Here is a 19,074-nt window from a genome sequence, read left to right on the forward strand (position 1 = left end):
GATAGACTACCACAACAAGTAACAAGAGCATCAGTCGACCCTCAACAATCAATATCAGCAGAACAACTGCTTATAAAGGAACAAGAAGGTTAAAATAATAATTCTTCTTTTAACTTTTAATTGTTCTAATATAACAATGTTACATTTCTAATTTATTAAATTTATTATCTTACAGTGCTGAAAAAAAACAGAAAATAACAGGTTGTCTCATGTCGCGAGTACTATTGCTACAAACTTCAAATTAGGAAAAATACAAAATCTATTTTACTATTCTCGGGCCGTTTACTGCAGCAGTTTGTTGTTGATATGTACGTAAAAATTGAGACGTCAAGATTGGATTATTTTCGTAATAAGCAACAAGAGATTCGATCTGAAGTATATCAAGGAATAGTTGACAGTCTATCAATTGGACAAAGCAATGCTTCTAAAGTTGGTAAACGCATCATTCTGCCTTCTTCTTTTATTGGAGGTCCAAGAGATATGCGTAAGAGATATATGGAAGCAATGGCTTTAGTCCAACGCTTTGGAAAACCGGACATCTTTTTAACCATGACATGCAACCCAAGTTGGAAAGAAATCTTAGATGAATTGGGTCCACAAGAAGAAGCACAAAATCGTCCTGATTTGATTGCACGTATCTTTAGAGCAAAATTAGAAGAACTGAAGGATGAATTATTCAAACGGGAGATATTTGGGAAAGTTTCATCATACGTATACGTCATTGAACATCAAAAAAGAGGACTACCACATGCACATTTCTTGATCATACTACAAAGAGATTGGAAAATCTATACTCCAGAATCTTTTGATGAAATTGTATCAGCAGAAATACCTGACAGAGAAAGAAATCTACATTTGCACAAGACAGTAAAAAGACATATGATGCATGGCCCCTGTGGAGTACTGAATCCGAACAATGTGTGTATGAAAGCAAATGACAGTTGTAAAAACCACTTTCCAAAAGGTTTTGTACCTAACACAACCGTTGGAATCGATTGTTTCCCACAGTACAAACGTTGTGATAATGGAATGACTGTCAAAGTCAGAGATAAAGATTTAGATAACCGTTGGGTTGTTCCACATAATCCATATCTCCTCGCAAAATTTGATTGTCACTTGAATGTAGAAATTTGCTCAACAATCAAAGCAGTCAAATACCTTTATAAGTACATTTATAAAGGTCATGATCGTGTTGCTTTCAACTTGATTCCTGGACAAAACATCCAAGATATAGATGAAATCCAACAATTTCAATCAGCCAGATGGATTGCTCCACCAGAAGCTATGTGGAGAATATATGGTTTTATTCTTAATGAAATGTATCCATCAGTTTACAGTTTACATCTACATCTTGAAGATCAACATCTGGTAGCTTTTCATGCACATGACAACCTTAACAATGTTCTGATATCCGATTTTACGGCAAAATCAATGTTGACTGAATTCTTTTCAACAAATCAAACTAATGAAAATGCACGAAAACTACTGTACAAAGAATTTCCTGAAGCTTTTGTTTGGAACCAGCAACACAAAATATGGACTCCAAGAAAGAAGAAAACTGTTATAGGCTGCATTGTTACAGCAAGTCCATTCGAAGGTGAAAGGTATTACTTACGGATATTGTTAAATCATATAAGAGGCCCTTTATCATTTGACCGCATCAAAACAGTTGGCAATGTCACTGCACCAACCTTTCGTGAAGCTGCTACATTACATGGTTTGTTACAAAGAGATACCAGTTTGCAAGATTGTATGCAAGAGGCTTCCTTATACCAAATACCACACAGTTTAAGACGGCTATTTGCAACAATTTTAGTATACTGTAATCCAACAAATCCTAGAGAACTTTGGGAATATTTTGAACAAGATATGTCAAGTGATTTCCAAACAAGTGTTGCAACATCAGCAGATATTAGGACAAAAGTCTTACGAAGCATCTCTTCTACACTTGAATCGATGGGAAAAGACATAAACATGTTTCATTTAATAGAACATGATGTCTCTTTTGATCAGAACGAAACTGAAGCTAGAGAAATAAATGATGAATTTGCAGTTTTGATACCAGAAGAAGATCTTATGGCTTCGATGAGTCTTAATTCTGAACAACAACACGCATATGAATCAATTTTGCAGAAAGTCCTTCTAAATGAATCTGCTGCATTTTTCATTGATGGTCCGGGCGGAACAGGGAAAACATTCTTATATAAAGCACTTCTCGCTACAGTAAGATCAAGAAACTTAATTGCTCTTGCAACTGCATCGTCTGGTGTTGCTGCATCTATTTTACCTGGAGGTCGAACAGCCCATTCACGCTTCAAAATTCCATTAGATCTTGACAAAAATAGTACTTGTTGTGTAAGCAAACAAAGTGCTCTTGCCAAATTGTTACGTCTTGCAAAGCTAATCATATGGGATGAAGCACCTATGTCTAGAAAAGAATGTATGCAAGCATTGGATAAAATGTTACAAGACATAACTGATTCAAGATTACCATTTGGTGGAAAAATTATCGTATTCGGTGGAGATTTTCGTCAAGTCTTACCTGTGATTCGGAAAGGCACAAGACAAGAAGAAGTTAATGCCAGTTTAGCATCGTCATATTTGTGGTCTACTTTAACTAAGATTAGGTTGAGTGAGAATATGCGAGCAAGATTCGATCTAAATTTCTCAAATTATTTACTTCAGGTCGGAAATGGAACAACACCAATCACAATTGAGAATAAGATCAAAATTCACAATGAAATGCTCATTCCTTACAGAAATGATGTGGAGTCTTTAGATGATCTGATCGATGCAGTCTTCCAAGATATTGGCAGCTATTCAGAAAATTTATCCGAAATGACAAATCGAGCTATCTTGACACCAAAGAACAACTCTGTCGATGAGATAAATACAATACTTATTCAAAGATTTCCTGGTACAGTTACACAATACTATAGCTTCGATGAAACGATTGATACATCAGAACAATGAATGATGGAGGATTTTTTAAATACATTGACACCAAATGGACTTCCACCTCATGAGCTGTTATTAAAAAAAAATTGTCCCATCATGTTACTCAGAAATGTCAATCCTTCAGAAGGTTTATGCAATGGAACACGTCTTATTTGTCGCAACTTTGAACGAAATATCATTGATGCTGAAATTGCAGTTGGTCACCACACCGGAAAAAGAGTTTTCATACCAAGAATTCCTTTCTTGCCAAATGCAGATGACAATAGTGGTTTTCCATTCAAAAGAACACAATTTCCTATCAGATTAAGTTTTGCAATGACAATAAATAAAGCACAAGGACAGACATTAGATTTTGTTGGTGTATACTTGCCTCAACCTGTATTTTGTCATGGCCAACTCTATGTAGCACTATCAAGAGCCAAGACTTCTGCTTCAGTAAAAGTTCTTATAAGACCAGTATCAACTCAAGATTGTGAAGAAGCTGAAACAAATAATATTGTTTATAAAGAATTACTAACACTAGCATATCCATCATAAACTTCTGTAAGTAATCAAATTTCAATATATACCTCTCAATTAAATACAATTTGTTTTTCCATTATGTAATTTTCAGAACTTCCTGTTTTTCTATTATTGAAATTGTCTTATTTAAATTCAATTGTTTAAACTAATATTTTTTTTCTCTTCATTTATAAGTAGGCTTCAACATGCGGACTATCTATACATCAATCAAAGACATTACTCCAAGTACAAGAAATTGGAGCATCAAGATGATTGTGTCAGACAAATCTCCCAAACGTACTGCACAACATTCACCGACAAAATATCAAAATCTGACATTGATAGACCCTGAGGTAACACATTGATATCATTATCATTCTTGCAAAAATATACTTAATATTTATATTATATTCCTTCACATGATATATCCAAAATAAATATGTTTTCCCCTTACAACATAGATTCATTCTAACTATATTCTCAGATTAAATCTTATATATATTTAATAAATACTATTTTACAATCAATAGAATAGAAATAACTATTCATTTATACAATATTATGCAGGGCAACCGACTACAAGCAACAATTTTCGGCAAAGATATAGACCTACGTAATGACATGTTGCACATCTTCCGGTCTTACTACATCAGTAATGCTTATGTTAAGCCTTTAGATCCCAGGCATAGAATTGAAGCGCATGAATACCAGTGGATCTTAAATTCAAGAACAATCATCGAAAACATTCAAGATAACGAAGTGGAATTACAACCACCAGAATATGATATTATCCCATTCACCAATCTGCATGAGTACAAAGACACTGGAACTGAAATAGGTAAATATCACATCGATATATTTAACGTACATCTTGATACTCTTATTCAGTTTTCACAATTTTTTTTTTTAACATAATTGGACAGCTATTCTGGCGATCGCAATATACATGAAACCTCCTAGAGAAATTACCTCAAAACATGGGCCAACAAAAATTCAAGAAATATATGTTATCGACCAGAGGTAAAAAAGATTTCTCAACTATATATGTGATATTAATAAATTCTTTAATTAACTTATTTTCAATACTATTTCATCATGCTACACTTTTAAATATTTTCTCTTAAAATTTACAGCCTAATGCCCATATGGTTGACTATGTGGAGTCGATTTGTGGATGGTGAATGCCGAACAATCTCTGATATTATTGAAGCTAAGCCAACTCTACTCGCAACACGTATAAAAGTTGGTTCATACAATGGTATATCACACAACTTATAATATCAACATTTATTAAAAATAGAATGTTATTATCTACTAACAAATATCTTTTTTTTATAATATAGGTCTCTCTCTTTCGTCTCAACCAACAAGTGTATTTACCTTAAATCCTGTCATCCCTGCTGCAACTCCATTATGTCAATGATAATTATTTCTTACTTTATTATATACATATACAATTTGTACCTACTATATATTTTCCTCCATTATTTCTCTCATTCATTTTAAATTATTCTAAAAATATTTAGGATAATGCTAAACCATGCACTGCTTGAAGAAATCGTCGAAAAAAATCTACATCACACAACGGCATCAGCATCAGCATCGACATCAAATGTTGACATGAAAGACATAATTAAGCTTGATGATCTTGCTGGTTTTCTTAAATCATTACAGCCGATGACGGTACATTTCTAACCTTATCTTAAGACTACATATTATTTACAACCACTAAAAATATATATCTGTTGCAAAATTAATGCAGAAAGCAAAATTTTGGATTAAAGCAACTATTTGTGTGGTTGATCTCCATCAAATATTCTTCTACATGTCCTGCATTGGATGTAAAAAGGGGACTGGATATGAACAAAATGAAAAATTTCAATGTTATCATTGCAAATACATGAGTAATGCACAACCACGGTATACATCTTATATTCATATTTTACGTCGTAAATGTTCCTTTAATCAATTTTATATTATATTTAAATTATTGCTTAATCATTCAGACTAAAAAATATAGTTTGTTTATATAGCTGTCGAGCTTACATCGAAGTTGACGATGGTAATGGACGACTAGGAGCTGTCATGTTCGGTAAAATCGCAGAAGAAGCTCTAGGTTGCACAGCAATCGAACTAATGGAACATACAGGAGAGGTAACCAACTTATTCAAATTCCAATTTATATTTTAAAAACATTTAATTTTAGATATTCAAATAGGAAGTTATTAAAAATATATTTTACATTAAATTTATTCACCATACAGGAACATTTACCGTATATCAAAATATTGCAAAATTATGTTCAACAAAAAAATGGATCATACAATTGGGTGCAAATTTAGATCAACTCCAAAAACAACGTCACAAAAACTTCAACGTTCTCTCCATAAATGCTGCGAATGAGGAGAACAATGCTGTGAATGAGGAGAACACACCACTTTGAATCCATTATGTAATATTCAGTTGTTTCAAACTTTACTTTTAGTACCAAAAAAAACAATTATGTAATATTTAGTCGTTTCAGACTTTACTTTATGTAATATTTAGTTGTTTCAGACTTTACTTTTAGTACCAAAAAAACAATTATGTAATATTCACTTTCCTGACTTGCTTAAACATATAGTCTGTCTAAATCTATTATCAGAGACTTTAAACAATTATAATTTGCTTAAACAATTAATTATGTTATCTTCATAGACCTTATCATTAATTTCTCTTCTTCTACACTAAATATTTATATTTTAGAATAATCTAACACAAGGCAAACGTGCATCGCACGTAGATCCACTGCTAGTACATTTATATGTGTATTACGAGTTTACGGCTACTTGAACCCAAGACATACGATACCCACACAACTCATTTCATAATATATGTCATAATATATATTATAAAATAACCATATTTTTATTAAATAAGAATATTTTTATAAAATAATATTAATTTTATAAGATATTTTATAAAATACCTTTTCTTTTAAAATATTACTGTTTAAAATATTATAAAAAATCATGTGTATTTCATTTTTGTCGTGTACCGTACGAGTGGGTGGGATCTATTTTTCATAGAGTTTTGTTACACAATTTCTATTTTACTCCATATTTTTTTCAATTTTTAAAATTTTTAAAATTTTTTAAAATTTTTTTTTAAAAATTATTTTAAATTTTCTATTTATTATTTATATATTAAATATTTGATAAAAGAAAAAAATAATAAAAATAAAAAATAACGTAAAATATGAAGTGTGAGGTTGGAAAGATTTTTTTCATAACTTCATAAAGTTAGAAGTTTCCATGTTTATATCGGCCGACCAGATGAAAGTCGCGGACTTTTTGAGGATTCGAACAAAACCCCATTATTCCTAAACTACAGGTACTGGAACTTTTGATTATTATAATTTTTCCTTTATTTTGAATGCTAAAATCTTTTGGCCGTCAGATATTTGTTCGATGTCTGTTAGTTTCGTGAAAGGGTCTCTATTTTACGTTTTTTGTTGATTTTTTTTTAATGTTTCTTAAGTTCAGTAATTTTGTTTAGTTTTTGAAAGCAGTCTGAGTAATGATCTTGACGTTTTCTTTGAAACCGCATACACTGATGACTGATGGTTCTTGACGCACGTAGCTTTATGTAGCCGAAACTCTTGATAATCTCAGATATACCTTATTGAGAGTTTTCAGACATTTGAGTTGTTGGAGAAGACATAGGCGAAGCAATTAGGAATGGCTCAACAACTCTATGGTTTTTTCAGGCCTTATTCCTACATATATTAAAAAAAAGATTTTAACAGTTAAATTTGAATTGAGGGTACAGAGTGAAACATACCGGTAGTTTTGGTGTAAAATGAAAAGGAGCGGTAATTTGTGGTGGGTAAAAGGCATATTTTTTCTAAAAATATCTATATATATAAACCTTTATCATTTAGTATTTGCCATTTTCAAATTTGTATGCAAAATATAATGTGTAGTTGAATGAATGGATTTTTTTCAATAGCGTGGCCATACTTCATACTTGCCTCTAGGGAACATTTTCTGTATTTTTGTTCAAGAAAAAGCTTTGATTGGGGCCCTATCTAGACTTGTGTCTGGTTAACTTGCCAAGAATACACTCATCATCTCTGTTGCTCACTTGTGAAATATGATAATCTGTCTCTTCAGTGTTTAACATGTTGGCTTCAGTGACTAGGCCTGCTAAAATTTTATGTTGGCAAAGTTCGTTTTCTGAATGTAAATCAACACCCCAAGTGGGATTATGTTACGATCCCACATCGACTAAGTATGCGATTGGTTGATGGTTTATAAGCCCCTAGGCACCCTTCCCTTATAAGCTAGTTTTCAAGGGTGAGTTCTACCTAGTGGGTTCATATCAGATTATTATATTTAAAACTCTTTCCTATCCACTGCATATGTGCAAGGTTTTTATTTCTCCCTTCAATTGAGCAATTTGATGGAGTAGATGATTTTACCCTTTCACATATTATGTGGTGAGCCCTTATAAAAGAGAACATGTTTGAGAAAAGAGAATGTGTTTGAGCTGAACTAAAAGTTTTCCTGTCTTTTGTACAGAGCTTCGCCAAGATACAGTTTTGAAGTGAGGTCGTTTTCATTTAGGAATTCATCTGATTATGTCTAAATGTCAGTTTAAGTGCTATCAACTATGATTTCTGTTATCTTTCAGTTTTCTGGAAACTGCCTCTCCCAAAGTCCCAATTTTCAAGAGCCAAAGAATCAGTTGTAGTGATGTCACTGAAGCTTTTGAACGATGTTATTCTTCATCTTATAATTTGTCATTCTCAAATCACACTTGCTGATGTGGCACATTTTAAGTAGTTTTATATTTCTGCTTCTCCTTGAATTACCTGAGGTGCACATGCGGGAAATTCCTAGGGCTTGTGCACCCTTGGGATTAGTCAAGACTTTTTTATCGGACACCCAGTACCAATAAAAAAAAATGTGTCACACAACATGTGTGATTAAGGATTACAAAATCTAAGATGAAAAATAACATTTTACTTTTCTTCTATATTGAAAGATTTTGTTGCTTAGTTCATATCTAACATCCTAACTTTACAGGGGAAGGTTTTTATTGACTCTTCTATGCAACATTGTGGCTGAGAATGATTCCGTCTAGGGTTTGGACTGGGGAACTATATACTTTACTTCTAGTACTCCATGTGAAACATAGGCAGTTTTATAATATATTATAAAACAAGAAATCACCAAAAGTTGCATAATTGTTCGGAGCTCAGGATAAGTACAACAGTAGCCAAAACGATGGCCTGTGAGGAGAAGACTCTGGTTGAAATCTTGGAAGAGCATAATCCAATCGACCTTGCCAAATACATAAACTATGTAAGTGCTCCGCAAGCTGGTGCCATAGCAACCTTTTCCGGCACAACACGCGACTCTTTTGATGGCAAAACAGTCTTGGAGCTGAGATACGAGGCGTATGTACCCATGGCAATTCGATGCCTTAAATCCATTTGCTCATCCGCTAGATCCTCCTGGAATCTCCACTCCATTGCAGTTTCTCACCGCCTGGGCCCAGTTCCAGTAGGAGAAACAAGCGTCTTCATTGCAATCTCATCAGTTCATCGAATTGATGCATTGGCCGCTTGTAAGTATGTAATTGATGAAATCAAGGCATCAGTTCCAATATGGAAGAAAGAGGTTTATGCTAATGGAGAGATCTGGAAGGAGAATTCTGAGTTCTTAGAGAGGAGGCTGGAGCTTGGTAAAAATGATGGGGGCAGGTGTGGAAAAGCTGCTGAGTTCAAGGCACACGATAGAAAGGGCTGCTGTGGGGCTAAGGTTAAGGTGAATGAGGAAGGAGTTGCCAACATCAGAACCGATCATGGAGGGTCCAGTGAAGCTGAGTATGGGGAAGACCCCATTCATTTGCATTAATCTTTCTTTCTTGTAATGGTATTCTAATTCTTGTAATTTTAGACCTGGAATTTTTAAACCTTTTTGTCTTAAACCTAGTGTTTTGAGGCTTTGAGAGCATTCAAGATTTGAGTAATGTAAGTTCTTGAAAATAACGCCGGACGACACATGTGAATTTGGTGCATTGGTAGCATCCATCGGCGAATAACCATATTACATGTGACTCCTTTGTCAATTGTTTCTATGAAAAGGTTTTCGTGATTTGTATAATTATTGTGCCTGTAATTTTTTTATTTTTGTATCCAGGATAAGCTTGTACTTTTAAGGTCTCGTTTGTTTTCGCAGATGAGATGATAGTTGAGATTAAAGTTAAAAATTAAATAAAATATTATTAGAATATATTTTTTAATATTACTTTTATTTTGAGATTTAAAAAAATTGAATTACTTATTTTATTTTATATGGAAATTTGAGAAAATTGTAATGATTAGATTAAATGAGATGAGTTGAGAAGAGTTGTAAAAACAAATAAGGCCTAATAGTTTCTGTTAGAATTATGACATCTTAAAAATAGGTTGAACTTTATCAATCAAAAAAAAAAAAAAAAGGTCGAACTTTATCTTTAATTTCTGTGTTTGAAGAACTTTTTGAACTTAAGTTGCAATTTGCAGTCCTAAATTGCTAAATGAGCTTGAGCAAGTTTAATACACCAGACATATTCGTAGAGTACTACTGCCTCAGTATTCTCTTGTGGGTTTTGATTTTACTAATGCAGAGATTCTATTCCGAGTTCAATTTTCTGGTCGTTTGGTACGTGAAAATAAGCCAAAAAAAAAAAAAAGCCTTCTAGCCTTGAAGATCAGAGAGATTGGTCAAAGTTTTCCTCAAGGCATGTATAAGAAACATATGAACTAAGGAAAATTCTATTAATTTGTGATTAATTTTCTTTTTGAGGGTTTAGAAAATCCTGCTCAAGAAGCTATTACTCTCCTTACTAAGAGATGCCATTGGTTGTACTTATCAAATAGAGTGGCAACGTTTATTATAATGTTAAACTGAAGGTAGACTTCCAAAAGTAAGAATAATAGTCAGATTGTCTGAATCCAATTTGTGGTACTAATAATTGTCCAGCATTTTGAGGGGAAGTATAAAAAAATTTAAGAAAAATGAATATTCCTCCGGCACAGAGGAGAGAGGTAGCGGCTAGAAGTACAAAGCAGGGAATAAGAGAGTTTTTGGATTATTTAGAAAGAACAACTTCTAAAATTCCATGATAAGTCTAGCAGGTTGGTGTGTAGTGGACATGACACACTATACATATCACTCCCGCAATTTTATACTCAGAGCCACTTCCACTTCACAGTTATTTGAATCTTCCTAAGCTATTGGCAACTCTTACTGCTCTCCTAAGCTCTAAATCATGGTAAGCACTGTACTACTATGCTTTCTCATCTCCATACCTTTGTCTCTCTGTGTCTCTTGCTGATTGTTGCTTCTCATATTTTACTTGCAGAATAACAAGGAAGTGGATATGCTCATCAGCCCACGGGGCAAGGGAAAAGGTGGATTCCTGGCTTGCATGTTTGTTTTTGGTAAGAACATCCCTGTATTTTTTTTTTTTTTAATGTTAAAGTAAGCAATGCATGCAAAGCTAGAGTTCGTGGTTAAGTCATACTAATTTTCTGATTTGCAGTGTTGGGGACCTTTGAGAATATAGGATTTGTAGCTAACATGGTGACCATGGTTCTGTATTTTAAGATTGTGATGCACTTTGATCTATCTGCTTCTTCAAATACTCTTACGAACTTCATGGGTTCAGTTTGGCTTCTCTCACTCTTGGGAGGCTTCATTTCAGACACTTTCTTAAATCGACTACAAACGTGTCTGACATTTGGAGCATTCGAAGTACTGGTAAGATTCAATGTCAAAAGCCCAACTACATATCCATGTTTCTATTGGGGGCAAATTTCACCTTACTATTTCAAACTACCACTTTAACTTGCAGGGTTTAATAATGGTTACTATTCAAGCTTACGATAAAAGCCTGCATCCTGATCCTTGTGGCAAGTCAAGTTGTGTCAAAGGTGGTAAAGCAGCCATGTTCTATGCCTCCCTTTGTCTATTAGCAGTTGGTTCTGGTGGAGTTAAGGGGTCTCTTCCAGCACTTGGTGCCGACCAGTTTGATCGCAAGGACCAGAAAGGAGAGAAGCTTCTTGCAAGCTATTTTAATTGGTACTTACTCAGTACAACGATTGGATCCATGGTTGGAGTTACAGTCGTTGTGTGGGTTAGCATGAACAGAGATTGGTACTGGGGTTTCCTCATTGGCACTGTCACTGCTGTTGTTGGATTCATCTTTCTTGCCATTGGGAATCCCTTCTACTGTTTCCAACCCTTGGGAAGCAGCCCTATAGTGAAGATTGCACAAGTTGCTACTCTCTCTCTCTCTCTCTCTGAACTTTATCTACTTAGATTTGTAGCTATTATTAAGGAATGATTCGTGTTTCTGCTTCAGGTTATAGTGGTTGCAATTAGAAACAGAAGGTTGTCAATACCAACTAGTCCAGATGAACTGTACGAGATCGATGATGAAGATAGAGATCCATCTGAAGAAAAAATTTCACATACAAGCCAATTCAGGTAATGGTGTAAACTTTACTCAGCAATGTAACAGCTGGTAGTGCATCATTGTGTGGCACAATTTTTTAGATTCTCTCTTCTTGGCATCTTCCAACTCCAGTGTACAGTTGCTATAAGTCTGCTTTTAATGAATCAGGTCGCTCGATAAAGCTGCTATTCTTCTCGAAGGCATGACTCCAAAGCCATGGAAAGCCTGCACAGTTACCCAAGTTGAAGAAGTCAAGATATTAACAAGAATGCTGCCCATTATTGGAAGTACAATCATAATGAACACATGCATGGCACAGTTGCAAACATTCTCAGTGCACCAAGGCTACTTCATGGATCCCTATATTTGCTCATTCAAGTTCCCAACATCATCAATACCAGTGATACCACTCTTCTTCATGTCCCTCCTCATACCCATCTACGAGTTCCTCGTGGTCCCTTTTGCTCGGAAGATCACCGGCCATCCATCAGGCATTACGCAGCTTCAACGTGTTGGAGTGGGGCTTGTTCTCTCTATTATTTCAATGGCAGTAGCCGCCATAGTTGAAGTGAAGAGAAGGAACCATGCCCACAAAAACCCATTACAGCCCTTAAGTCTGTTCTGGCTTTCCTTCCAATATGGCATTTTTGGAATTGCAGACATGTTCACAATTGTGGGATTGATGGAGTTTTTCTACAAGGAAGCTCCCTCAGGAATGAGATCGCTATCTACTTCCTTCACCTTTTTATCCCTATCATTTGGCTACTTCTTGAGCAGTATATTTGTGGACCTCATTAACTCAATCACCAAAAAGATTACTCCAAGTAAACAAGGGTGGCTACATGGAAACAACTTGAATGATAACAACTTGGATCTTTTTTACTGGTTCCTGGCTATCCTTAGCGCCCTCAACCTTGCAATCTATCTTTATTGTGCTTCATGGTACAAATACAAGGAAGACAGTACTGCAGAGTTTGGGATCAAGTCTAAGACACAGAATGGAGATAAATGATTCAGGGAAGAAGAATTTGGTGGCAATTGCAACACAGAGAACCAGAATATAAGTATTTGAATTCCTTTGTTTAATAATACAATGGATTGTGATCTTTTAAGGAAAGAATGATATAATAATGTGAGAATTGAGTAATGTTTTGGCATTCCATAAATCACTTGTCATATCGACTCCCCCAAACTTTCATTCAATCTTCATAAAAAAAAAAAAAAAAAAAAAGGTAAAATTGAGTTGGACTGTTACAAATCATGTGCACTCTTTGTTTCTTATCCATAGGTACATGGTCTAGAAATTCAGCACTACTCATGATGAACAACTCGGTCCCTAACAGGAAAGAAGAATGACACCTTCTAATTAGCTTTACGCAAATCATTTATGAGCCAAAGTCTTGCAAAACAAGATAGTGATCATGATAAATACAGATTCTTTCCACAAATTACATCAGATGATCTCTCAAAGAAATTAACGTCCAGCATTGAGAGCATACGACACAGCTCAAAAATGACTCGTGAAACAGGCCATATCGTAGGATTTTGGGAAGAATGTAACGGATTTGGATTTATTAGAATTGTTTTCTGAACTCTAAAGTAGAAGAGAGGTATACACGTTAAGTGAGTTTGATAATAGTAAGTACTGAATATTTATTACTTTTCGAGAGATTCAATTGAGCAATAATGAAGGTAGTGTGGCCGACTTTACGCTTTTCTCTTCCACTTTAAACTCCAATGGATCTTGCTATTTACAAGTCTGGTCAGCATGCAATTTTACAAGCATTAGTTTGTCACACACCGAAGTACAGAGACGAAAGGATGAAGTGCAAAGATGAAGAGAAGCTTCGGGAAAGGATTTAGGGCTATGGAGTGCGATGTCGTTTTGGACGGAATTGGGTAATTGAAGAAGTGCGGCTTCCATCGATGGGCTTAGTCGCGCAGTGCAGGCCGTGAGGCCTTATTCTATGTTACTTATGAGTCAGTCCAATGGGCCAGTCAGCCCATGCTACTTAGTTTAAGCCCTTATTTCTATTTCTGTTATTTCCTTTATGCCGTTTGTTTGTTGTGTCCTGTAGTGGGTATCTGGAAGAAGAATATTATTCTGTTAAGGGTTGACGTGCAGTAGTGGTCAGTCCTATATAGAGGACAGTGTACGCACTTTCTGTTTTTATGCAAAACGTGAATGAATTTGTTATTCCCTTCTCTCTCTTTATCTTCCGGAGGTCCTCACCCTCGAAGTGAGTTATTTCTCTATTTCCCATCATCCACACACATCGCCATTTGCATGTAGCACATGTTTTACAGTCTCAAATACAAAAGAAGAAATACAAATACAGGGGTGTTACAATCTTGGTATCAGAGACAGGTTCCCGAGTGTCCAATCATGGCTGAAGAAACAAGGCTGAACCAACTCCAGGATGGCCTCACAGCTTTGAAGAAATCCACTGATTCACAAATGAAGACCTTAGAAACCGAAATGCTGGCCCTCAAGAAGCAATCAGATTCGGTGATGCAGCAGTTGACAGCTCTGACAGTAGAACTGCAAAAGAAAAACAGCAACTATGGTAGAGGGGAATCTTCGAACAACCAAGAGTATAGAGAGGAGCATGTGGATCAAAACAGAGATAATTATCCTAGACAGGTACGGATTGATTTTCCTTTTTTTCATGGTGAGGGTCCAAGTGGTTGGTTGTACAAGGTAAACCACTATTTCACTTATTACAATACCCTACCTCAACATAGACTAAGACTTGCATCCTTTCACATGGATGGTCAAGCTTTAGTTTGGTTTCAAGACCTTGAGGAGTCTGGTGAAATAAGGGAGTGGGAGGATTTCACTAAGGCCTTATTAACTAGATTCGGGCCATCATCTTATGATGATCCTATGGAAGCTTTGACAAGGCTCAAACAAATGGGCACTGTTGAAGAATATAAAGCCAGCTTTAAAGGGTTATCTAATAGATTGAGGGGTTTGTCGGAAGGGTATAAGTTAAGTTGTTTTCTCAGTGGTTTAAAAGATGAAATTAGACTACAAGTGCGTATGTTTAATCCCAAAGATTTGCTAAGTGCTTATAGTCTTGCAAAATTACAAGAAGAGAGTGTGTCTGTGTACAAAAAACAGTTTCGGTCTGGGGGTTATCATGAGTCAGGCATCCTGAAAAACAGCCCCAACAACCACCAATCCATCCAAAAACACAACCATAACCCAAACAGTAACCCCTCTAGCCAAAAAGCCATTGTTTCAGTGCAGAAAATTAAACCTCACCAAATGAAAGAAAGGAGGGATAAGGGTTTATGTTATTATTGTGATTCCAAGTGGAATCCGGGTCACAAATGCCAACGACCCAAATTATTTTTGATGGAAGAAGTGGAGGAGGAAGATGTTGTAATAGAGGAAGAGAAGATAGAGTTGGTAAATGAAGAGGTTTTGGATTTTGTGGATAATCCCAATCAACCTGAAATTTCTTTACATGCAATTATTGGGTCCATTAGTCCAAAAACTATGAGAATTAGAGGGAAGATAGGGAATCAGGAACTAGTAGTTTTAATAGACTTGGGGAGCACCCACAACTTTGTGGATCCCTCGGTTATTAAAAAGGGGAATATTCCTGTCAATCTAGTCGAAAAGGTGAGAGTTAGAGTGGCGAATGGGGAACAAGTTAGTAGTGAAGGGGGGTGTTCTGACCTGAGAGTGAAGTTACAAGGCAATGTTTTCCTTATTGATGCATTTGTCTTAGTGTTAGCAGGCTGTGATATGGTGTTAGGGGTTCAATGGTTGAGGGAGTTGGGAACCATTCTATGGAACTTTAAAGATTTATCCATGAAGTTTCAGCAAGAGGGTAGAGCAGTAGCATTACAGGGTTTGTGGGCTTCCAACTTAATTGAAGAGGGAAATTTGAATATGAATAATAAATTGGAAAAAAAGGGACTGTTACTACAGTTAGTAGAAGTGTCCAGTGAGAAGTCAGCAAGTGAGTTGCCCCCATTGGTGCAGAAACTGTTAGGACACTATGAGGATGTGTTTGGAGACCCGAAAGGGTTACCCCCACAAAGAAGTCATGACCATTCCATCACCCTAAACCCAAACACCAACCCAATCTCAGTAAGACCATACCGTTACCCTTATTTCCAAAAGGATGAAATTGAAAAAATTGTGAGAGAACTATTAACTTCAGGAGTGATAAGACCAAGCCACAGCCCCTATTCATCTCCTGTTTTACTTGTAAGAAAAGCCGATGGGTCATGGAGAATGTGTGTGGACTATAGGGCTTTGAACAAAGTAACGGTGAAGGATAAATATCCCATTCCCGTGGTGGAGGAGTTATTAGATGAACTCAGTGGGTCTAGGATGTTTTCTAAACTGGATCTAAGGTCGGGGTATCACCAAATAAGAGTCAAACCAAATGATATTCACAAAACAGCCTTTCGGACCCATGAAGGGCATTATGAGTTTTTAGTGATGCCGTTTGGGCTAACCAATGCCCCTTCAACTTTCCAAAGTCTAATGAATGATATATTCAGACCATACCTTAGAAAGTTTATCCTAGTGTTTTTCGATGACATTTTGGTCTATAGCAAGACGGTGGAAGAGCATGTGCAGCACTTAAGGGTAACTTTGGAGCTTTTGAGAAAACATTGTTTGTTGGCTAAGCTTTCAAAATGCAGATTTGCTACTGAAGAAGTATCTTATTTGGGTCATTTAATTTCTGTTGAGGGTGTAAGGACAGATCCAGAAAAATTGGCAGCAATGAAGAGTTGGCCTTTTCCCACGACCCTCAAGTCACTTAGGGGTTTTTTGGGATTAACCGGGTATTATAGAAGATTCATTAAGGGTTACGGAAGCATTGCAGCCCCTTTAACCCAGTTACTTAAAAAGAATCAGTTTATTTGGACCGAGGAAGCTAGAAAGGCCTTTGAGGAATTAAAAAGGGCAGTGACTCAACCCCCTGTTTTAGCCTTGCCAGATTTTACATTACCATTTGTAGTGGAGTGTGACGCGTCAGGAACTGCTGTAGGGGCTGTCCTTATGCAAAAACAAAAGCCTATAGCATTTTACAGTCAGTCTCTCAAAGGAAGGAGTTTGTCGATGTCCACATATGAAAAGGAGCTCTATGCCTTGGTGATGGCAGTTCAGAAATGGAGTCCTTATTTACTAGGCCACCCCTTTGTGGTGAAAACAGATCATCAGAGTTTAAAGCATTTGTTAGAGCAGAAGATTGGGACTCCAATGCAGCATAAATGGATTACTAAGTTGTTAGGCTATGACCTGGTAGTGGAGTACAAGAAAGCACAAGACAACAAGGTGGCCGATGCCTTGTCTAGAAGGGCTGAGGTGGAAGAAAGTGCTGAAGGGGCAGTTTTAACAGTTATTTCTCTACCTACCTTTGAGTGGTGGGAAGACATAAAAAATGCATATGCTCAAGACCCAAATATGCAAGAGTTATTAAATAAATTCCAGCAAGGGGAATTACAATCTGCCTATACTATGAGGGATGGAGTCTTGCTCTATAAACAGAGGGTAGTGGTTGCTGATGTTGATGAGCTGAAGAAAAGGTTATTACAGCTACTGCATGATAGCCCAGTTGGGGGCCATTCGGGTTATGATAAAACCCTTCATAGATTGAGAAGGGATTTCAAGTGGACAGGGATGAAGGCTGATGTAAAAAGATTTATTAGAGACTGTGACACTTGTCAGAAAGTTAAGGCAGACCAGTCTAAGCCAAGTGGCTTGCTGCAACCACTCCCCATTCCCTACCAGCCATGGACACAAATTTCCATGGACTTTATTGAAGGGTTGCCCTCTTCCCATGGATTTAGTTGCATTTGGGTTGTGGTGGACAGGTTAACTAAATATGGGCATTTTATACCAATGAGCCATCCTTTTTCTGCAAAAACTGTGGCCCAGCTATTTACTAAACACATTTTCAAGTTGCATGGAATGCCTAATTCCATAGTTTCCGATCGGGACAGCACCTTCACAGGGCAATTTTGGAGGGAGCTATTCAAGATCCAAGGGGTGCAACTTGCTTTTAGCACTGCCTATCATCCCCAATCAGATGGGCAGAGTGAGGCAGTGAACAAATGTGTTGAAAACTATCTGAGGTGCTTCTCGGGTGACAGACCCAAAGATTGGTCCACGTGGATTCCCTTAGCCGAATGGTGGTACAACACCACTCAGCACTCATCCACAAAGACTACACCATTTCAGGCTTTATACGGATATTCTCCCCCCAGGTTACTCAACTACACGCCAGGTACAGCTAAAGTTGAGGCAGTGGAGGAAACCTTGAAGAGCAGAGAGGAAATGCTGGAGATCCTTAAGCACAACCTCAAGAAGGCTCAAGACCGCATGAAAAAATATGCGGATCTTAAGAGGAAAGATCAAAACTTTGAAGAAGGAGAGTGGGTTTATCTTCGTCTACAACCCTACCGACAGCTATCAGTGGTCAATCGAAAGCATTTGAAGCTTGCCCCTAGGTTTTATGGGCCATACAAGGTCATACAAAGGGTCGGTTCAGTAGCATATAAATTGAAACTTCCACCAACAGCAACAATCCATCCAGTTTTTCACATATCCCAACTCAAGAAGAAATTAGGACAGAGAAACATACCTCTTGAAGAGCTGCCACCCACGGATGCCGTAGGAGTGTTGAAGCCCGAGCCGGAGAAGATAATCAGCAAGTGGTTTCGCAAGCCGAGGCATAACATACCCATCACCGAGCACTTGGTGCAGTGGCAGGGACAGAGCGAAGATGATGCCACTTGGGAATCATACGAGTGGCTGAAGGGAGCTTATCCTCACCTTGTGGGCAAGGTGATTTGAGAAGGGGGCTCTTGTCACACACCGAAGTACAGAGACGAAAGGATGAAGTGCAAAGATGAAGAGAAGCTTCGGGAAAGGATTTAGGGCTATGGAGTGCGATGTCGTTTTGGACGGAATTGGGTAATTGAAGAAGTGCGGCTTCCATCGATGGGCTTAGTCGCGCAGTGCAGGCCGTGAGGCCTTATTCTATGTTACTTATGAGTCAGTCCAATGGGCCAGTCAGCCCATGCTACTTAGTTTAAGCCCTTATTTCTATTTCTGTTATTTCCTTTATGCCGTTTGTTTGTTGTGTCCTGTAG

At 36.8% G+C, this 19,074-nt stretch overlaps 2 protein-coding genes across 2 annotated transcripts; both read left to right on the forward strand.

The window, feature by feature from the left end:
• Positions 1-306: 306 nt before the first annotated feature.
• LOC118344577 lies at positions 307-2,973 on the forward strand. The gene has a single exon (XM_035685609.1). It carries the CDS (start codon positions 307-309, stop codon positions 2,971-2,973), a length of 2,667 nt encoding a protein of 888 aa, XP_035541502.1.
• Positions 2,974-6,747: 3,774 nt separating this feature from the next.
• Positions 6,748-18,775, forward strand: LOC109000560. Its single transcript, XM_035685610.1, has 9 exons — positions 6,748-6,831; positions 8,022-8,090; positions 8,529-8,753; positions 10,864-10,933; positions 11,035-11,252; positions 11,347-11,769; positions 11,857-11,981; positions 12,118-12,911; positions 14,523-18,775. Exons 3-9 carry the CDS (start codon positions 8,730-8,732, stop codon positions 18,773-18,775), a joined length of 5,907 nt encoding a protein of 1,968 aa, XP_035541503.1. The 5' UTR covers positions 6,748-6,831; positions 8,022-8,090; positions 8,529-8,729.
• Positions 18,776-19,074: the final 299 nt, after the last annotated feature.

Source organism: Juglans regia, chromosome 14 (assembly GCF_001411555.2).
Source record: "Juglans regia cultivar Chandler chromosome 14, Walnut 2.0, whole genome shotgun sequence".
Classification (NCBI taxonomy): domain Eukaryota; kingdom Viridiplantae; phylum Streptophyta; class Magnoliopsida; order Fagales; family Juglandaceae; genus Juglans; species Juglans regia.